Below are 22500 nucleotides of genomic sequence, written 5' to 3' on the forward strand. Positions count from 1 at the left end.
GCTACTTTTTGAGCAATCAATGATGATATATACTGTTTAATATAGTTTGAATGAATATGTTTGCCAATTGAATAGCTTGGACAGTTGGAGTAGACAAAATGAGAGTCCGCAGCTTGAATGTTTTGACAGATTTGACTGTACAGGTAGAGGGCTACTTTTTGGGTAATATATGATGATATATACTGCTCAATATAGTTGTTTGTTTATTATTTGAACAGCTTGGACAGTAGGAGTAGATAAAATAAAATTTTGCAGCTTAAATTTTTTTTGACAGATTTGACTGTGTATTTAGAAGGCTTTAGATGTACTGCTCAATATAGTTCTTTGCCAATGGAGAATGAGATTAGCATCTTTTGCTTATTATCAGAACAGGTTGGGCAGTTGGAGTAGACAAAATGAGATTTTGCAGCTTAAGTTGTTTTGCCAGATTTGACTGTATAGGTAGAGGGCTACTTTTTGAGCAATCAATGATGATATATACTGCTCAATGTACAGTAGTTAGAATGGATATGTTTACCTATTAAACAGCTTGGACAGTAGGAAAAAGACATTTGACACAAAATTGATATTTATAAGACATCATTGCAATTTGGAGCAGATAAAATGAGATTTTGCAGCTTAAAGTTGGAGCAGACATAATGAGATTTTGCAGCATAAAGTGTTTTGCCAGATTTGACTGTATATATATATATATATATATATATATATATATATATATATATATATATATATATATATATATATATATATATATATATATATATGTAGAGGGCTACTTTTCAAGCAATAAATGATGATATATACTGCTGAATATAGTTAGAATGGATATGTTTGCCTATTGAATAGATTGCACAGTAGGAATAAGACATTTGAAACAGAATTGATATCTAAAATATCTCAGTGCAATTTGGAGTAGACAAAATGAGAATTGGTAGCTTAAAATATTTTGACAGATTTGACTGTACAGGTAGAGGGCTACTTTTTGAGCAATTAATGATGATATATATTGTTCAATATACTGTAGTTGTTTGCCTGTGGAAAATGTAAACCAGCATTTTTTTGTTTATTATTTGAACAGCTTGGACAGTAGGAGTAGACAAAATGAGATTTTGCAGCTTGAAATGTTTTGCAATATTTTACTGTATAGGTAGAGGGCTACGTTTTGAGCAATAAATGATGCTATATACTGCTCAATATAGTTTCCAGATTGGAGTGCACAGTTAGAGGGCTACTTTTTGAGCAATGAATGATGTTATATACTGCTGAATATAGTTAGAATCGATATTTTTTGCCTATTGAATAGCTTGGACAGTAGGAACAAGACATTTGAAATAGAATTCATATCCATTACAGCTCAGTATAATTTGAAGTAGACAAACTGAACTTTTGTAGCTTAGACTGTGTTGCCAGATTGGACTCTATAGGTAGAGGGCTACTTTTTAAACAATATTTAATGGTATATACTGCTCAATATAGTTTGAATGGTTATATTTGGCTATTGGGAACTCTTTAGTTAATAGATAAGATTAATTTTTTGATTGGTCAATACTTAAGTTGTCAAAAGTCTACGCAGATCACAAAGGCTTTTGGCTATTGAATCACTTCAGTCAATGGACAAAATAAGTTTTATTTATTACTGCTGAACAATTTTATTGAGTATTATTATTATTATTATTATTATTATTATTATTATTATTATTATTATTATTATTATTATTATTATCATTATTATTATTATTATTATTATTATTATTATTATTATTATTATCATCTGAGCTAATAATGATAATAGTAAACCCTTTGAGCAAAGAAGAATTCTTAAGTAATCTCAGTATTGTCAGGTGTATGAGGACAGAAAAGAATATGTATGTGTAGGTAAAAGGAAAATGAGCCGTAACCAAAGAGAAGGATCCAATGTAGTACTGTTTGGCCAGTCAAAAGACCCAATAACTGTCTAGTTGTGGTATCTGCCGAAGATTCATATTCTAGCAATGTTGAGGTAATAGTGACTTCTATACTAGACCGATTTTAAGATACCTATGGCAGAATTAGGAAATTTTCAGCAAAATTTTCAGGAACCTTGACTGAGATTATAAGATCTATGGCATATTTTTTTCTGTAGATACCGAAGTGGAGAAGTTACTAACAGAACAGGCTATATGATACAATTATTTCAAACCAAGTAGTTGTTTATAATGGAAATAGAATATTAAATGCTTCTGCTAGTTCTTTATTCTTTTATTGAAATTCCCTTTAGCTCCAAAGATAATTTTATTCTCTTACCCTTTTTTAGTGATGATTATGCAATACCTTAGGATATTGAGTATATTACACTACTGCACATTATAGGCTCATACTTTTCCTTATCTTAAAGACAATTTCAACATTTTCTTTACAGAAGTCATTCCTGGTACTTGTTGGAGCAACTGCCTTGATCTCCTTAGCTAGTGCAGGAGGATTTGGTGGAGGCCGAGGAGGAGGAGGAGGAGGAGGAGGAGGAGGATCTGGAGGTGGAGGAGGCAGGTATGGCCAGGGAGCCAACAGTGGTGGGTTTGGAGGTGGAGCTGGAGCTGGAGGTGTAGGCTATGGATCAGGAGTAGGAGGAGGTCATGGCCAAGGTGGTGGAGCAGGATCAGGTGGAGCTGGAGGCTATGGAACAGGATCAGGAGTAGGAGGAGGTCTTGGCCAAGGTGGTGGAGCAGGATCAGGTGGAGCTGGAGGCTATGGAACAGGATCAGGAGTAGGAGGAGGTCATGGCCAAGGTGGTGGAGCAGGAGGCTATGGAACAGGATCAGGAGTAGGAGGAGGTCTTGGCCAAGGTGGTGGAGCAGGATCAGGAGGAGCTGGAGGCTATGGATCAGGATCAGGAGTAGGAGGAGGGCATAGCCAAGGTGGTGGAGCAGGATCAGGTGGAGCTGGAGGCTATGGATCAGGATCAGGAGTAGGAGGAGGTCATGGCCAAGGTGGTGGAGCAGGATCAGGTGGAGCCGGAGGCTACGGCCAAGGTGGTGGAGCGGGCAATGGAGGTCAAGGGCAAATTGGAGGAACGTCTAACCAGTTCTTCAATCTTGAAAGACCTACGGGAGGTGCTGGAGGTGGTAATGGAGGTAATGGTTATGGTGGTAACCAGGGTGGTAGTGGGACTGGAGGTGGCCAAGGAGGCTATGGCGGTAACCAGGGCGGCAGTGGTGTCGGAGGTGGCCAAGGAGGCTTTGGCGGAAACCAGGGGGGCAATGGTGTCGGAGGTGGCCAAGGAGGCTATGGCGGTAACCAGGGTGGCACCGGTCTTGGAGGTGGCCAAGGAGGCTTTGGCGGAAACCAGGGTGGCACCGGTCTTGGAGGTGGCCAAGGAGGCTATGGTGGTAACCAGGGAGGCAGCGGTCTTGGAGGTGGCAAAGGAGACTTTGGAGGAAACCAAGGGGGCACTGGTTTTGGAGGCAGCCAAGGAGGCTATGGTGGTAACCAAGGAGGCAGTGGTGTTGGAGGTGGCAAAGGAGGCTTTGGCAGTAATCAGGGCGGCAGTGGTTTTGGAGGTGGCCAAGGAGGCTATGGCGGTAACCAGGGCGGCAGTGGTCTTGGAGGAGGCCAAGGAGGCCATGGCGGTAATCAGGGCGGCAGTGGTCTTGGAGGTGGCCAAGGAGGCTATGGCGGTAACCAGGGAGGCAGCGGTCTTGGAGGTGGCAAAGGAGGCTTTGGCGGAAACCAGGGCGGCAGTGGTTTTGGAGGTGGCCAAGGAGGATATGGTGGTAACCAGGGAGGCAGCGGTCTTGGAGGTGGTAAAGGAGGCTTTGGCGGAAACCAGGGCGGCAGTGGTTTTGGAGGTGGCCAAGGAGGATATGGTGGTAACCAGGGAGGCAGCAGTCTTGGAGGTGGCAAAGGAGGCTTTGGAGGAAACCAGGGCGGCAGTGGTTTTGGAGGTGGCCAAGGAGGATATGGTGGTAATCAGGGAAGCAGCGGTCTTGGAGGTGGCAAAGGAGGCTTTGGCGGAAACCAGGGCGGCAGTGGTTTTGGAGGTGGTCAAGGAGGATATGGTGGTAACCAGGGAAGCAGCGGTCTTGGAGGTGGCCAAGGAGGCTTTGGCGGAAACCAGGGCGGTAGCGGTCTTGGAGGAGGACAAGGAGGTTATGGTGGTAGCCAGGGCGGCAGTGGTCTTGGAGGTGGCAAAGGAGGCTTTGGCGGAAACCAGGGCGGCAGCGGTCTTGGAGGAGGACAAGGAGGTTATGGTGGTAGCCAGGGAGGCAGTGGTCTTGGAGGTGGCCAAGGAGGCTTTGGCGGAAACCATGGCGGCAGTGGTCTTGGAGGTGGCCAAGGAGGCTATGGCGGTAGCCAGGGCAGCAGCGGATTCGGAGTTGGTAATCAAGGAGGCAGCGGATTTGGAGGGGGTCAAGGAGGCTATGGCGGTAACCAAGGAGGCAGCGGATTTGGAGGTGGATTTGGAGGCAACAAAGGGAATGGTAACTTCGGCAATGGACAGGGAAATGGTCAGGGTGGAACTGGTTATGGAAATGGAAGTTATTAACATAACCCTAGCGTCCTTTCATTCCTTCAAAAGGACTGTAAACAAACACTTGCAAACCCTCTTAAACAAGTGTTCATAAGTTTGTTATTTGGAAGTTTTGATTGAGAATTATGACAATGAGTCATAAATCTTTCATAAAGCCTAGTATATTTAATGTAACTTATTATTTTGAATGTTGATATGTATAGGAGTATAACAATAAAAAATGAAATGAAATCAGTAGATAGTATCATCATTTACCTCCAGTGATACAAAATGAGACTTATTATTATATTGTCATTACTTGCTAAGCTACAACCGCCAGGGGTCCCAACAGGGAAAATAGCCTAGTGAGGAAAGGAAACAAGGAAAATTATATTTTAAGAACAGTGACAACATTGAGATAAATATTTCCTGTATAAACTATAAAAACTTTAACAAAACAAAAGGAAGAGAAATTAGATAGAAAAGATTGCCCCAGTGTACCCTCAAGTAAGAGAACTCTTACCCAAGACAGAGGAAGACCATGATACAGAGACTATGGCACTACCCAAGACTAGAGAACAATGGTTTGATTTTGGAGTGTCCTCCTCCTAGAAGAGCTGCTTACCTTAGCTAAAGAGTCTCTGGAAAATCATAGTCCTGTAGTTAACCCCTTGGGTGAAGAAGAATTGTTTGGTGATCTCAGTGTTGTCAGGTGTATGACAAGAGAAAAATCTGTTAAGACTAGGCTAGACTATTCAGTGTATGTGTAGGCAATGGGGAAACTGAACCGTAACCAGAGAGAAGGATCCGATTTGTATTTTAGGAAACAGTAAATGATATATATAGAAGAAATGGAAAGATTAAGAAGTTGTTCTCGTGGGTAATATATTCCAAAGTTTATAAATATCTTCAACCAATGAAGATTTCATAGTTTGTTATATGAAATTCTGATCAGAAGTTAACTAAAGAACGTTTCTATATCATTATTTTTTGAAATCGTCATAATTCTCTTGAACAACTTAAAGCTTCGACTCTAGATGACAAAGTCAGTCATAGGAGAAATACTTAAATATTTTTATTGTTCAAATTTCTTAATAGGTATGAACATCCTTATATTGTTCTACCTTCACTTCTTACATAATTCTTGAAAAATCAAAACTTGACATTGTATTTCATCTTCTAGTGTATATATTTTCATTTTGATAAGATTATGTTTGAGATTTTGGAAATAGTACATGACTTCAGATGAGGTCAAGATAAGATTTTGATGGGGTTTTCATAATTTCTGTAATTATATCTTAATGCATTGTTGCCAAATCTTTGGAAAGATTCATTTTAATAGTGTAGTTAACATACTCAGGTTAGGAATTCTCTGTCGTGCAGTATTCATATATGATCTTGAATTAAATAAAACAAATAAGTAATGTTCATAAAAGTAATCTATTTCAGATGGCATATATTTGTTTTATAAAGATAGTGTTGAAATCAATGATTTTTACCAAAAAGGGAAAATAGAAATACAGTTATAGCCAAGCTAGGATATAAGTGACAAGAAAACAGCTCGTTTAAAGGTGGCTAAGAAAGCAGAGAGCATTTGTCTGTCATAATCAGAAACACTACTATTGGACAGTCCTCATTATCATCAGGTTCCAAAACAACCAACTTCAGAGGACACTCTCTATCTTCCATACCGAGAACTGCCACCGGAGGATCCTCCGTGTCCTCGGCTTCCAGAAGAGCCACCTCCTGATGATCTTCCATAGCCAGTATTCCCAGAAGATCCACCTCCAGAGGAGCCTCCGTGTCCTCCGCTGCCTGAAGATCCACCTCCAGAGGAGCCTCCGTATCCTCCACTACCAGATGATCCACCTCCGGAGGAGCCTCCGTGTCCTCCGCTGCCTGAAGATCCACCTCCAGAGGAGCCTCCGTATCCTCCGCTGCCTGAAGATCCACCCCCGGAGGAGCCTCCATGTCCTCCACTGCCAGAGGAACCTCCGTATCCTCCGCTACCAGATGATCCACCTCCAGAGGAGCCTCCGTATCCTCCGCTGCCTGAAGATCCACCCCCAAAGGAGCCTCCATGTCCTCCACCGCCAGAGGAGCCTCCGTATCCTCCGCCGCCTGAAGATCCACCCCCGGATGAGCCTCCATGCCCTCCATTGCCAGACGATCCCCCTCCGGTGCTTGGAAGATTGTAGCTGCTACTCAAGGAACGATGATGTCTCTTACCATGTCCACCATGACCACGTTTACCATGGCCCTGTTTATGTCTTGGCAAGGCCTGGCTGCTGATGGCCAGCAGGCAAACCAACAAGATCATAGTTGAGTATTTCTGCGAGATGAAAGGAAGATTAGTTGAGTGGTTTATTGTAAGTTATCTTTCGTTATCAGTTAAAAGTAAGGTATGGATGCTATTTGGAGAAAAACTTTAAAAGTTATAATACTTACAAAAGAAAACTGTTTGATGGGTTTAGATTAAGGCTCCTCAGACTACCTACTTCAGTGTCTAGTTCTTCTCTTCGATTGTTAAGTTTTGGAAAGAGAAAAAGGGCCTCCCCAGACTACCTACTTCAGTGTCTAGTTCTTCTCTTCGATTGTTAAGCTTATGAAATCGAAAAAAGGACCTCTCCCCAGGCTACCTACTGCAGTGTCTAGCTCTTCTCTTCGCTTGTTAAGCTTAGGAAATCGAAAAAAGGACCTCTCCCCAGGCTACCTACTGCAGTGTCTAGCTCTTCTCTTCGATTGTTAAGCTTTGGAAATTGAAAAAGGTCCCCATACTACCTACTTCAATGTCTAGTTCTTCTCTTCGATTGTTAAGCTTGAGAAACCGTCTCTTGCTTCTATTTTATTTTGCAATTATGCTTCATCGTTTAATTTACCTTCAACCCCTCTCGTTTTCATCAGGTCGGTTATGAATAGCAGTATGAGGTTTTCCCTTTAATTTACCTATGCATAGTTATCGTAACATCCAGCTTTAAGAAAATCCTATTCAATCTAAGATGGCTTCAGCATATTGAACTAGTAACTCAGGTTTTCATATTAAAAGACTTAGAATGACTGAAATTTCTTTCCAATACACGTAAATAAACATGTTTTAGTGAACAAGAAAATATCAAATCTATACTTCACAATTATATCTTATATTATTATTATTATTATTATTATTATTATTATTATTATTATTATTATTATTATTATTATTATTATTATTATTATTATTATTATTATTAGCTAGGCTACAACCCCATTTGGAAAAGCAGGATGCTATAGGCCAAGAGGCTCCAACAGGGAAAATAGCCCAGTGAGAAAAGAAAAAAAGGAAAATAGAATATTTTAAGAGTAACATTATAATAAATATTTCCTATATAAAATATAAAATTTTTAACAAAACAAGAGGAAGAGAAATAAGATAGAATAGTGTGCTCAAGTGTACCCTCAAGCAAATAAATAAAGAACCAGCAACACATGATTGATGTTTCATTTGTCAATATATACAAAAAGCAAGAAAATTCTAATAAACAAAAGAAAAAATGGCTACTATAACTTTAACATATCTTCCCTTATGTTTCAAATGTTTAGTAAGTAACACACAAGTAAAACCAATGTTCATGAGATACTTACCATGATTATGTGCTTTCAAAGCAAGCAGTCTTTAAGCAATGATGCTTCAGCAAGCAAAAACAGACCTTTATATAGTTTGGCAGAGACAAATTAATCTCTTGTTGTGGTTGTTCTAAAAAATCTACTTGTCACTCTCGTAATGTTTCTCAGTTCGGTAACTGTGGCATTCAAAAAGACGATAAATATCCCATAACAGCTGTTAAGATAATTCTGTGTAAAGCAATATAACTTTAATTTTATGCTTTGCTGAGCAAAAAGGATGATCGATCGTCTGTCTCTATGACATAATACTTTAAGCGTATTTTTACCTTGGAAAGAGACGCCTTTGCTTACTCTTACAACTGTTGGTAAGCTTAAAGTATGCTTTTTGTATACGTATACATCTATACATGTACACATATATGTGTAATTAACTAGTTTGGCATGTATATGTAAATTTAAATAGGTATATACATATAAAAAAGATGCAAGCTAGATAACACCTCGTGCTTACAATAGCCATCTGATAAAATATGATGAAATACAATATTCCAACAATAATTAGTAAGCTTAAGTATGTTTTTTTATATATGTATACAGTCATACATGTACACATACCTGTGTAATTAACTAGTTTGTCATGTATATGTAAATTTAAATAGGTATATACATATAAAAAAAGGTGAAAACTAGATAACCCCTAATGCTTGCAATAGCCATTTGAAAAAAGACTGATAAAACGCAACGCGAGAGAAGTAGAAATATACCACAAAGTTTGATAACCTAACCAATATAATCTACCCTCTATGACTTGGTAAAAATACATTAATGAAGTGTTTCTGATATCTGTCTAAGCTTTAGATTATGAGGACCCGTAAGAAGACTGGAGATGTAAAATTCTAAAAAGGAAATAGAAGAAGAGGTATTTTATATATATGTATATATACATATACACACACACATATATATATATATATATATATATATATATATATATATATATATATATGTATATATATACATATATACACACACACATATATATATATATATACATATATATATATATATATATATATATATATATATATATATATATATATATATATATACACACATATACTGTATATATATATATATATATATATATATATATAAATATATATATATATATATATATATATATATATATATATATATATATATGTATATATATTCAAATAAGCCATATATTTTAATACATTTATATCTGGATTCTCTTATCGACCTCGGGATCAGAGTCCCAAGGCAGTGCCACTCAAAGACAATAGCATCTGACCGGCCGGGAATCGAACCATAGTCCAGGATGCTTGTATGACAGTGAGAATACCATTTAGCACATGTCTACATTTGCGAAATTTATCATATATATATATATATATATATATATATACTGTATATATATATATATATATATATATATATATATATATATATATATATATATATATACTGTATATATATATATATATATATATATATATATATATATATATATATGTATATATATATATATATATATATATATATATATATATATACTGTATATATATACATATATATGTATATATATACATATATATATATATATATATATATATATATATATATATATATATAGATAGATAGATAGATAGATAGATAGATAGATACAGATATAGATATATAGATAAGTTACTAATGCAATAGCTCCGTATATCAGATAATATCCAGAATATATCAACAATGAAAATGATTCCTTGTTTTATTGTAATTACAGTTTATTATCTACTTTTCTTATCTAGGGCTTTCATAACATTCGACATAACCATATTCCCATCATGGTTAGTTGGGTCGAATTCAGAGATTCTTTATAGGATTTCTCTATAGGATTCTAAATCCCTTTAATATTCTACAACATTTAAAGGTTTCCTTTAGGTAAGGACACGTTCTGGAATAAGGACACCTAAAGCCAAGGCAACTAAGCACGGTGTGACCATGTCCTTACTGAAATCTTAGTTAGGTTTAGAAGGCCTAACACCCCAAAATAGAAACCCACTCTCTTTTTCAAATAATAAAATCTTGGTTAGATTTAGAAGCTATTCCAAAAAATGAAAAATCCACGCTCTTTTTTATATACTAAAATCTTGGTTAGACTTATACCCCCAAAAATCACTTTCCTTTTTCACAGATTTCATTTTACTCCTAAAGGTAGAGCAAAAGTTGCTTTAGCCGAATGATTTGCACTTAATTGAAGAGTGAAACTGAAGAAAAAACAGTATCATCTTCATTGGAAACTACCTAGTTTTTGAGGCCAAAAAACTCTAGTACGAAGAACACTAGATATATTCTGGTAGTTGCTTTAGGCTCACCAATAACTACTCTTTACAATCAATTACTTAAATGATCAATGGTAGGCCTAATACTGAAAAAAAAATTATCAACCAGCTTCCTTGAAAACAAGGGCCCCATGATTAGTATTATAGAAATCAATATGCACCCAAGACCAATCATATAAACCTTATCTCAGGATGATGATCTTTGTGTATAATAATATCGGTTGTATTCTTTTAAAGGTATTAATGACAGACCAATTGTAGATGACAGGTTCCTTGACCTAAATGCCTTGTACCCCTAAAATAATTTCAAATAAAAGACAATATATAATATACAGAAGTTTGACACAGGCTATTAGACAACAAAAGTAAAAATACACATTAGATAGGAAAAAATGGGGATGAGGGCCATAGGAAAGATGGAAAATACAAGGTAAGGCCTAGAGACTAAGAGTGGAACCTTCCCACCTTTCCCCCTCCCATATCCCCTTCCCTAACTGGTAGGTTCCTTAACCTAAAGGCCTTGTACCTTAAAAAAAAAGGAAAAAAGAGGTAGCACATAATATACAGAAGTTTAATAGCAAGGCTATTAGAAAACAAAATAAAAATATAGATTAAATAGGAAAAATGTGGATTGGGGCCAAAAAAAAAACAAAGAAAAATATACATTAAATAGAGAAAAATGTAGAATAGGGCCAAAGAAAACCAAATAAAAATATAAATAAGATAGAAAAAAATGTGGATTGGGGCCAAAGAAAAAGACAACCAAAGAAAAATATACATTAAATAGAGAAAAATGTGGATTGGGGCCAAAGAAAACCAAAGAAAAATATAAATTAAATAGAGGAAAATGTGGATTGGGGCCAAAGAAAACCAAAGAAAAATATACATTAAATAGAGAAAAATGTGGATTGGGGCCAAAGAAAACCAAAGAAAAATATAAATTAGATAGAGAAAAATGTAGATTGGGGCCAAAGAAAACCAAAGAAAAATATACATTAAATAGAGAAAAATGTAGATTGGGGCCAAAAAAAACCAAAGAAAAATATAATTAGATAGAAAAAAATGTGGATTGGGGCCAAAGAAAACCAAAGAAAAATATACATTAAATAGAGAAAAATGTAGATTGGGGCCAAAGAAAACCAAAGAAAAATATACATTAAATAGAGAAAAATGTGGATTGGGGCCAAATGGAAGATGAAAAATACAAAGTATAGCCTAGAGACTTAGAGTGAAATCTTCTCTCCTCCCCTCCACATATCCCCTTTCATAACAGGTAAAAGTTAAACGATAAATCATCTAGAAAATACAATTTCTTTCTTAAACCTCCAACAAATCTCAAAGAGCATGAAGCAATTAAGAGAACGTTAAAGTTTTATTTTTTTCATGAAGGTCTTTCTTGTTCAAAGCACTATATAACGGAGTTGTTTGTAAATAAGAAGCACAGTTTCTTCCGATCATTGTAAGGAGTCGTTGATGGCCACAGTTTGTTTGACTCCAATCTGTGGAAATCAGTAAATTGATCGTTGCAATCAAAGATTTTCCAAACATGGTAAGTGCTGTTTGCTGTTATGTTTTATTCATGTTCTAGATTTTGCAATGTTTTTGAAGTAACTCTACTGGATAGGTTAGATAATTGCATCTTTTCTTATTAAATTTGTTATATTGTGTATTGGCTAATGCATTTAAGGCTACCAACCCTACCAACACCAAGGAAAGATAGTTGTGTTAAGGCATTTTTATTGACTAGTATTCTCCTTTAAAGAAAGCAATTTAAGTATTTTTTTAGTGCATACTTTGTCAAAAATTGCATTCAGAATATTATATTACGAGAAAAACATTTGATATGTCATCTGCGAGTTAGTCAGAAACCAGATACTGATACTATTCGTCCTTCTCTTAAATCACTTTTACTAAGCTTCATTACTTCTAGGTAGGGCGTCACAGCATGACAAAAATAGATAAGAATTTTCTTGAGAACTATAAAAACTTTATTTTATGACTCAGATATTTTTAGAGTAAAATCATGTGAATGAACTGAGTTTTTATAGACTCGCCAGTTATACTTTCTTTTCTCTTTTTATACTAGTTCCTGTGCCCCTTAATTCTGTTAACTCTATGTTCTTTAACCACTTATCATATTTTCATATCCCTTCTCATCTTTCATATCCTGTATTATCTTTCATATCCCTTATTATCTTAATAATTATCATAATATATTCATATACACACATCTCACTGGTTTACACAATTGGTCATATTCCATTACACAAAACATAAAATCAATACTGAAGACAATAATTTTCTTCTTTAGAGATTTGGTGTCCTCACCTTGCTGATTGGCCTCTTGGTCATCAGCTCCCTGGCCTTCCCAGATCATGGGCATAAACATGGGCATGGTAGAAGAGGGCATGGCAAGAGACACCACCGCTCTCTAGGAAGTGGTTACCTGCCTCCAAGTACTGGTGGCCAGGGAGGTTCTTCTGGAGGAGGATATGGAGGATCATCTGGAGGTGGATCTTCAGGTGGTGGAGGGCATGGTGGATCCTCCGGAGGTGGATCTTCAGGTGGCGGAGGATATGGAGGATCTTCCGGAGGTGGATCATTTGGAGGCGGATCTTCAGGTGGCGGAGGCTACGGTGGATCCTCCGGAGGTGGATCTTCAGGTGGTGGAGGGCATGGTAGATCCTCCGGAGGTGGATCTTCTGGTGGCGGAGGATATGGAGGATCTTCCGGAGGTGGATCATTTGGAGGCGGATCTTCAGGTGGTGGAGGCTACGGTGGATCCTCCGGAGGTGGATCTTCAGGTGGTGGAGGGCATGGTGGATCCTCCGGAGGTGGATCTTCTGGTGGTGGAGGATATGGAGGATCTTCCGGAGGTGGATCATTTGGAGGCGGATCTTCAGGTGGTGGAGGATATGGTGGGTCCTCCGGAGGTGGATCTTCAGGTGGTGGAGGGCATGGTGGCTCCTCTGGAGGTGGATCTTCAGGTGGCGGAGGATATGGAGGATCTTCTGGAGGTGGATCATTTGGAGGTGGATCTTCAGGTGGCAGTGGATACGGTGGCTCCTCTGGGGGTGGATCTTCAGGTGGAGGAGGATATGGAGGATCTTCGGGAGGTGGTTCCTCTGGTGGTGGATCTTCAGGTGGCGGAGGATATGGAGGATCATCCGGAGGTGGTTCCTCTGGAGGCGGATCTTCAGGTGGCGGAGGATACAGAGGATCTTCCGGAGGGGGATCATCCGGAGGCGGATCTTCAGGTGGCGGAGGATATGGAGGATCCTCGGGAGGGGGATCTTCAGGCAGCGGAGGATTCGGCGGCTCCTCAGGAGGAGGTTATGGGAAATAATCTTGAAGTAATATTATCTTCAATGATAAAACACAATTCAATATTACATGAATTTCATCATTTCATAAAATTCCTTGCAGATGAGATTACTCCTTTTTTTATTTAATTATTAAGAAAGTATTCTTCATCATCTTTCCCACATTCCCTATTATGTATTCTGTGATCATATAATAAAAGCTGAGAGTTTAATTGAATTTCTTTGAATCTCCTACATGTTATTACCTCCGCCAAGGAGATTACACGATCAAGTTGGTTTATTTATTTGCTTAGGTGCCTGTTGACAGGATTACGTCAAAACTACTTTCCGTGCTTTGGTGAAATTTTCACCAAAGATAGAACTTAGGTCATGGACGACACCAATCAGTTTTGAAGCTGTTCCGGATCCAGATCCCAATTTTAAGTCCGGATATGCCTTTTTTTGTGTGGTTGTGGATAGGATTACGTCAAAACCACTCGACGGATTTTGACGAAATTTTCCCCACAGATAGATCTTAGGTCATGGACGACCCCATTGAATATTGGAGATGATTCAGATCCAGATCAGGATTCTAGATCATGATTTGCATTTTTCACAATTTTAAAGATAACGTCAAAACTACTCGACGGCTTTTGACGAAATTGTAACCACTGACTTCTTAGATTATGGAAGACCCTATTAAATATTGGGCATTGAAGACCCCATTAAATTTTGGTGATGATTCTGATCTAGGCCCGGATTCTAGACCCAGATTTAAAATTTTTGCCATTATATAGATAAGGTCAAAACTACTCGACGGATCTTGACGAAATTTTCACCGCAGAGAGATCTTAGGGCATTGAAGACCCCATTAAATTTTGGAGATGATCCGGATCTGGACCCGGATTCTAAATCAGGATTTTCAAGTTAAAGATAACTTCAAAAACCACTCCACGGATTTTGACGAAATCTTCACCAGAGATAGATCATAGGTCATGGACGACCCCATTAAATTTTTACATAATCTGGATCAGGATCCGGATTCTATATCTGGATTGGCATATTTCGCTATTTTAAAGGTAACGTCAAATTAAATTGACGGATTTTGATAAAATATCCACCACAGATAGATTTTAGGTCATGAACCACTCCATTAACCTTATAGTTTTGATCATAAATTTAAAGCCCTGTAGAAGCAAAAGTTATTCATTATAATATATATATATATATATATATATATATATATATATATATATATATATATATATATATAGTATATCTATATCTATATATATATATATATATATATATATATATATATATATATATATATATATATATATATATATAGTATATCTATATCTATCTATCTATATATATATATATATATATATATATATATATATATATATATATATATATATATATATATATATATATATATATACATACATACATACATACATAATCCTTGTGTCTATCCATCTCTCCATTGATACGCTATCGAAATACAAAACCATCTTGAAAAATCCCACGCAAATGATGAAACAAAAACACTACTGTAACAAAGACAAACAAACCCCATGGCAAAAGAGAACTGAGACTGTGTTTGCAAGCAAAAGTATTTGCTAAACAAACGAAGCCTGAAAAGACTGATAAACACACCATCCTTGAGGAAGCCTTCCTTGCTAAACATCGCTGTCAAAAGTGTCTACATAATCCTCGACTTCAAATTTGCCTTTTCATGGGGCCTTGTTGATTCGCTGTTATGGGCCAGCGGGTCATTCACATACTCTCTCTCTCTCTCTCTCTCTCTCTCTCTCTCTCTCTCTCTCTCTCTCTCTCTCTCTCTCTGTTCTGTATTACTATAAGTCACTGGTAAATGAATGCTTTTCTAACAAGTTCTCTCTCTCTCTCTCTCTCTCTCTCTCTCTCTCTCTCTCTCTCTCTCTCTCTCTCTCTCTCTCTCATTTCTTTAATTACTACAAGTTGCTGGTAAATGGATATTTCTTAACAAGTTCGTTCTCTCTCTCTCTCTCTCTCTCTCTCTCTCTCTCTCTCTCTCTCTCTCTCTCTCTCTGTACTAATATAAGTCACTGGTAAATGGATGTCTCTAACAAGTTCTCTCTATCTCTCTCTCTCTCTCTCTCTCTCTCTCTCTCTCTCTCTCTCTCTCTCTCCTATACTGCCTTTGGCTGTTGGCGAATGTTATTCGTCCATAGGTAGTTTCTATTCTCTCTCTCTCTCTCTCTCTCTCTCTCTCTCTCTCTCTCTCTCTCTCTCTCTCTCTCTCTCTCTCTCTCTCTCTCTTGTGTATTGCTTGTGAATGTTGTCAAATTCTAATTCTACATCTCATGACAAATTAGGATTTTTGAATGGTCTGTGAAATTTGTTTCTCCCACTATTTAGAAATTTAATATATATATATATATATATATATATATATATATATATATATATATATATATATATACTGTATATATATACAATATATATATATATATACATAACATATATACATATAATATATACATATATATATATATATATATTTGTATATGCCATATACAAAGAAGTTATATGAAATATGTACTAAATAATATGAAATCTTTTACGTCTTGCAGATATGGAGAAGCATTCATATGTATATCTATAAACACACACAAACATATATATATATATATATATATATATATATATATATATATATAAATATATATATATATATATATATATATATATATATATATCTATATATATATACAGTATAGACATATATATATATATATATCTATATATATACATATATATATATATATATATATATATATATATATATATATATATATATATATATATATATATGTATGTATTTATATATGTATGTATGCATCAGTCATAATAACTGAAACATTGAAAAAAAAAAAAACTACATCTCGTTATCAACAAGATGAATATAATCTTCCCACGACACATCTAAAAAAAAGGATGTTACTCGAGGTCACGGGAGAAAAAAAAGAAAGAAAAAAAAGGAAACAAAAGCAAAACAAATGAAAGTTTTGCAACACCTCATGTTGATCTTCCTTCCCAAGGGTGATGGTATTCCAATGAGCCTATAAAAGCCTCCTTGAGGTCCTTCAACGTTGAGTTCCTTCAACGTCGAGTTCCTTCGAAGACTCATTATCTTCTACGCAGCGATGGTAAGACTTGTAAAATTGATGTGCGATTCCAAAACTAATTCTAACCTTTCATTGATTTATCTATTTTAGGGTTGTGGTGGCCGATGTGGTAACGTCCCTGACTGGTGAACGCCAGACTGGGGTTCAAGTACCGCTCAAAATCATTAGTTTTTTTTATCCCTGCAACCTTACTATCCTTGTGAGCTAACGATGGGGGCGGGTGTAGGGGGAGCCTATAGCTCTATCTGTCAAGTCATCAGTAGCTATTGCCTGGCCCTCCTTGGTTCTAGCTTGGGTGGAGAGGGGGCTTGGGCACTGATCATATGTATATATAGTCAGTCTCTAGGGCATTACCGTCTTCGATAGGGCAATGTCACTGTCCCTTGCCCCTGCCATTCATGAGCGGCCTTTAAACCTTTAAATTTGCTTATCATATCATTTACTTCTTTTAGATAAGGATTATTTGTGTATTTTTATCATAATAACAATAATAGTAACAAGTAAAAAAAAAATCACTCAGCACAGACCTCCGCCAAGGCAGCTCAGTTCCGTTTATCATACCATCTCAACCTTCACTATACGCCTATTTATTTGTCTGAGGAGAAATGTACAAATTAGTCCAATCTCGTAATGGTAAAGAATCTTTTGAAATAATCCTAGATCCTGGATCCGGATAGTAATCAGGATCCCTATGAAAATCTTATCACTTCTAAGTTTGCCCATTTTTCACATATCCTGAAATTTTCATAAAAATTAATCAGTATCTTTTTGAGTTAGGCTGGCAACAAACAGACAGACAGTTATAAATGATAAGATTATAAATGTGTATTTCAAAATAAAAAAAGGAAAAAAGTTATCTCAGATGTACATTAAACTAAAATTATACTCATGGTACTTCATTAAATTAAGTTTGCTAACAGACTGCTTGAATTTATTTTACAGGAATTATTTGCTTCAGTCTTGGTGTTGGAACAATCCTTCTAGCCTGTGCTAGGGCAGAAGTGAGCTCCTTTTCTTCCTCGAGCATTGGTGGGGGCCATAAAGGAGGTGTTTCGGCAAAGGCCTTTGGGTTTGGCAGTGGATCTCTGGGTGGTTTCAGCAGTAGGGGCCACGGTGCTTCTTTGGAGGCTTCGGTAGTGGAGGAGCCTTCAATGGATTTAGCGGCGGTAACTTCGAGCGAGTGGAGGATCATTTGGAGGCTTGGCTAGCGGGGGTTATGGATCCGACAGTGCATCACTTGGAGGCTTAGCTACTGGAAGCCACGGTCAAATGGAGGGTTCCTTGGGGACTTTGACAGTGGAAGCAATAGGTTTGCCAAAGGATCACATGGTGGGTTTGAAAGCGGAGGCTACGGATCAAAAGGTATGTCGCTTGGAGGACTGGCTGGCGGAAGTTATGGATCAAATGGCGGATCAATTGAAGGCTTTAACAATGTAAACTTTGGAGGTGGATCATTTGGAGGTTTGGCCGGTGGTAGCTATGGATCTAAAGGTAAATCACTGGGAGGCTTTGGCAGTGGAAGCTATGGATCAAATGGTGGGTCGTTTGGAGGCTTTTCCAGTGGAAACCTGGGTTTAGTGGAGGATCTCTGGGAGGTTTTGGAAGTGGAGGCTATGGATCAAACACAGGATCCCTTGGAGGTCTTAGTGCCTCTGGGTACGGAGCAAGCAGTGGATCTCTCAAAGGCCTAGGTAGGAGCGGCCATAGCTCTAACGGTGGATTATCCAGTGGGTATGGTTCTACTTCCGGTGCCACTGCAACAATCAATTTCAACTTGGGCAGACTGCAGGATGGCTATGGAGGCAGTAACGGAAATGCTGGCGGCCATTTTGCTACCAAGGGTAATGCTGGAGGACATTTAGCCGTAATGGCGGCTATAGTAAATAGGTTTACGATGTACAACTGGCCTGATCATGAGTAAGAAAAATATCTGCCTATATTTATATGAATTTTTATACAATTCCTTTTGGTTTAATTCAGAAATATAATCTATATTTTCTCAATTGTATTTTTTTTTTCCTACCATGAAGTGGAAACTTGAATAGCAAGGGGTATGTTTGATTAACATTTAAGCTTATGAATATATTTTCAGTGAAACCCCCTCTTATAACATGTAAATCGTTAAAAGTGATGGCTTTAAGTCAACCATCTATAAAAGATGAAAGTAACGAGAACACATATCTCACTCTTAAAATGAGGGACCGTATAGGGGAGGCTGAAGAATATTAAAATTCCAAATATCATTATTATTATTATTATTATTATTATTATTATTATTATTATTATTATTACAACTACTGCTACTTGCTAAGCTACAGCCCTAGTTGGAACAGGAGGATGTTATCAGCCCAAGAGCTCCAACAGGGAAAATTGCCCAGTGAGGAAGGTAAATAAGGAAACAGACAGAGTAGTGTGTCTCAGTGAACCCTCAAGCAAGAGACCTCTCATCCAAGACAGTGGAAGCCAAGGTACAGAGGCTATATCACTAACCAAGACTAAAGAGCAATGGTTTGATTTAGGAGTATCCTTTTAGAAGAACTGCTTACAGTTGAAATGATTATGAGCAGACTCTTAAAAGACACAATCATGAGAGTATTTTATCAAAAACCAAATCAGAAACATGATAAAAACGGATCAAAAAAGTTATATTTGATGAGTACCACAACAATAAAGCAGTAAGTGAGAAAAATGGAAAAAGTGAATGAAATGCATGGAAAGGGTACTGAACATTGAATTAAATAGGAAATATGATTGAAACGCAATTTTGAAGGAAAAATTATTACACTCGACCAGGTATTGTGTAATGCAACTAACTATCAATGGGGAAAATAAATCAGAATGCCAGACGCAAATTGTTTATTGAATCATGACAATATATATGATATATATGATGCTTGATTTGCTTGTCATCCTGTATTGGATGCTATATCTCTGTATATATATATGTGTATATATACATATATATATATATATATATATATATATATATATATATATATATATATATATATATATACATATATATATATATATACACTCACGCACACACATGTATATATCAATATCAATATATATATATATATATATATATATATATATATATATATATATATATATATATATATATATATATATATATATATATATATATATATATATATATATATATATATATATATATATACAGTATACTCTCTACATGTATACCGATAGATTCATGTACTGTATATATGAATGCTCATGTCTCAAGTATAGGAGTAAGATTTTTTAATTCATAATCACCAAAAATGCACATTCATGCATAAGCATACGGATATACATAGAAGTGACTCTTAACTGAAGAAATTATTTATTTAGAGGACTCTAAGACTATAAATTAGTCTGAATTGATAAATATGAATAAGTAATTGAAACGTTGGTATTTAACTGCAGTTATTACTCTTTTCATGATCATAGTCACTTATCAAATCAAAAACTATTTCCCCCCAAAAAAAAAAAGATAAATGAAAGGGTCAAAATCGAAATATCTTATATATGATTTTGAAGAGGTAAAGAAAAGAAGTTATATATAAATAAATAAATTTATTCAAGCATACATCAATAAAGCAAATATACAGCTTTGGTTATTTCTATGAAAATAAATATTACTATAGAGTGTAGTGGGAAGATGAAAGAGCCATTTTATGGATATTTTATCTTCCATAACTTGAACCTCCTCCGTGACCTCCTCCACTAAAGGAGCCACCGTGACTTCCGCCTCCTGAGGAGCCTCCATATCCTCCACCTCCACCTCCTCCGCCACCAAATGAGCCACCATGGCCTCCACCTCCTGAGAAGCCTCCGTGTCCTCCACCGCCAAAGGAGCCACCATGTCCTCCGCCACCTCCTGAGGAGCCTCCATACCCTCCCCCTCCACCACCAAAGGAGCCACCATGTCCTCCACCGCCTCCTGAGGAGCCTCCATATCCTCCACCTCCACCACCAAAGGAGCCACCATGTCCTCCACCACCTTGAGAAAATCCTCCTTTTCCGCCGCCTCCTGAGGAGCCTCCATATCCTCCGCCTCCACCACCAAAGGAGCCACCATGTCCTCCGCCACCTTGAGAAAATCCACCTTTTCCGCCGCCTCCTGAGGAGCCTCCATATCCTCCACCACCACCACCGAAGGAGCCACCATGTCCTCCACCACCTTGAGAAAATCCACCTTTTCCGCCCCCTCCTGAAGAACCTCCATATCCTCCGCCTCCACCACCGAAGGAGCCACCATGACCTCCACTGCTAAAGGAGCCTCCATGACCTCCAGAAGAGCTACCCATAGCCTCCACCTCCACCACCAAAGGAGCCACCATGTCCTCCGCCACCTTTTGAGAATCCTCCATGTCCTCCGCCTGAAGAACCTCCATATCCCCCACTTCCACCGCCAAAGGAGCCACCATGTCCTCCGCCAGAAGATCCTCCATATCCGCCACCTCCACCGCCAAAGGAGCCACCATGTCCTCCGCCTGAAGATCCTCCATATCCGCCACCTCCACCGCCAAAGGAGCCACCATGTCCTCCGCCTGAAGATCCTCCATATCCACCACCTCCACCGCCAAAGGAGCCACCATGTCCTCCGCCTGAAGATCCTCCATATCCGCCACTTCCACCACCAAAGGAGCCACCATGTCCTCCGCCTGAAGATCCTCCATATCCGCCACCTCCACCGCCAAAGGAGCCACCATGTCCTCCGCCTGATGATCCTCCATATCCGCCACCTCCACCGCCAAAGGAGCCACTATATCCTCCAGAAGATCCTCCATATCCGCCACCTCCACCGCCAAAGGAACCTCCGTGACCTCCTGACGAGCCTCCATAGGAACCTCCACCGCCAAAACCTCCGCCTCCAAAGCCTCCTTTATGACCTCCACCACCAAAAGAGCCTCCATATCCTCCACCACCTCCTCTGAAGCCTCCTTTGCCACCTTTACCTCTTTTGCCACCTTTGCCTCCCTTGCCTCTTCCTCCTCCGAATCCACCTTTGCCGCCTTTGCCCCCTTTGCCACCTTTGCCACCTTTGCCCCGTCCACCACCAAAGCCTCCTCCATATCCTCCGCCGCCTCCTCCGCCAAAGCCTCCTCCGTATCCTCCGCCCCCTCCACCTTTTCCACCGGAGAAGCCTCTAGAACCGCCTCCATATCCTCCTCCTCCGAAACCTCTCAGGCCTCTTCCTCCGCCACCTCCATACCCTCCGCCTCCACCTCCCTTTTTACCACCTCCCCGTCGGGATTTTTTTCCAGGCGAGGCCTCGGAGGCGATGACCAGCAGGGCCTAACAAAAACACGAGCAGCAGTGACGTCCGCTATGGAGAAGGATATCATAATTAGTATCACATAATGGTGTTTCTTAGTGTTTTCACATAATGGTGCTTGTTAGTGTTTTTACATAATGGGGCTTGTCAGTGTTTTCACATAATGGTGCTTGTTTGATTTTTTTACATAATGGTGCTTGTTTGATTTTTTACATAATGGTGCTTGTTATTGTTTTTACATAATGGGACTTGTTATTGTTTTTTACATATTGGTACTTGTTAGTATTTTCAC

General features: G+C 38.0%; 6 protein-coding genes across 6 annotated transcripts in view; 3 read left to right on the forward strand and 3 right to left on the reverse strand.

Annotated features, from left to right (window-relative positions):
• The window catches only part of LOC137628295 (uncharacterized), a 5124-nt gene extending 605 nt beyond the window's left edge, over positions 1-4519 (forward strand). Inside the window, exons 2-3 of the mRNA XM_068359456.1 lie at positions 76-143; positions 2399-4519. Of these exons, the coding sequence (XP_068215557.1) occupies positions 76-143; positions 2399-4519 (2189 nt within the window). The remainder of the gene's footprint in view (positions 1-75; positions 144-2398) is intronic.
• Positions 4520-6011: 1492 nt separating this feature from the next.
• The window catches only part of LOC137628357 (keratin, type I cytoskeletal 9-like), a 246617-nt gene continuing 230128 nt past the window's right edge, over positions 6012-22500 (reverse strand). The window contains exon 2 of the mRNA XM_068359509.1: positions 6012-6815. Coding sequence (XP_068215610.1) covers positions 6162-6815 — 654 coding nt within the window. The 3' untranslated portion in view covers positions 6012-6161. The remainder of the gene's footprint in view (positions 6816-22500) is intronic.
• On the forward strand, positions 11883-13923 carry LOC137628356 (loricrin-like). The gene is made up of 2 exons (XM_068359508.1): positions 11883-11989; positions 12752-13923. The coding sequence occupies exons 1-2, from the start codon at positions 11987-11989 to the stop codon at positions 13784-13786; spliced, it is 1038 nt and encodes a 345-aa protein (XP_068215609.1). The 5' UTR covers positions 11883-11986; the 3' UTR covers positions 13787-13923.
• On the reverse strand, positions 13213-18113 carry LOC137628296 (uncharacterized). Its single transcript, XM_068359457.1, has 2 exons — positions 17862-18113; positions 13213-13758 (listed from the first exon to the last, which is right to left on the reverse strand). The coding sequence occupies exons 1-2, from the start codon at positions 18111-18113 to the stop codon at positions 13213-13215; spliced, it is 798 nt and encodes a 265-aa protein (XP_068215558.1).
• On the forward strand, positions 18286-18842 carry LOC137628297 (uncharacterized). Its single transcript, XM_068359458.1, has 2 exons — positions 18286-18412; positions 18517-18842. The coding sequence occupies exons 1-2, from the start codon at positions 18286-18288 to the stop codon at positions 18840-18842; spliced, it is 453 nt and encodes a 150-aa protein (XP_068215559.1).
• LOC137628298 (uncharacterized) overlaps positions 20614-22500 on the reverse strand; it is an 8831-nt gene continuing 6944 nt past the window's right edge. The window contains exons 3-4 of the mRNA XM_068359459.1: positions 21234-22228; positions 20614-21196 (exon numbers count right to left, since the gene is read on the reverse strand). Coding sequence (XP_068215560.1) covers positions 20614-21196; positions 21234-22228 — 1578 coding nt within the window. The remainder of the gene's footprint in view (positions 21197-21233; positions 22229-22500) is intronic.

This window comes from Palaemon carinicauda, chromosome 36 (genome assembly GCF_036898095.1).
Source record: "Palaemon carinicauda isolate YSFRI2023 chromosome 36, ASM3689809v2, whole genome shotgun sequence".
Taxonomy (NCBI): Eukaryota; Metazoa; Arthropoda; class Malacostraca; order Decapoda; family Palaemonidae; genus Palaemon; species Palaemon carinicauda.

What these genes read in the sequence shown, in the direction of transcription:
- LOC137628297 (XM_068359458.1), top strand. Translation starts at nt 18,286, where the DNA reads ATGTCGCTTGGAGGACTGGCTGGCGGAAGTTATGGATCAAATGGCGGA. An exon ending in TGGTAGCTATGGATCTAAAG is followed by an intron (nt 18,413 to 18,516) that starts GTAAATCACTGG and finishes GATCTCTGGGAG; the next exon opens with GTTTTGGAAGTGGAGGCTAT.
- LOC137628296 (XM_068359457.1), bottom strand. Translation starts at nt 18,113, where the DNA reads ATGATCCTCCACTCGCTCGAAGTTACCGCCGCTAAATCCATTGAAGGC. An exon ending in GACTGAAGCAAATAATTCCT is followed by an intron (nt 13,759 to 17,861) that starts GTAAAATAAATT and finishes CCTCCTGAGGAG; the next exon opens with CCGCCGAATCCTCCGCTGCC.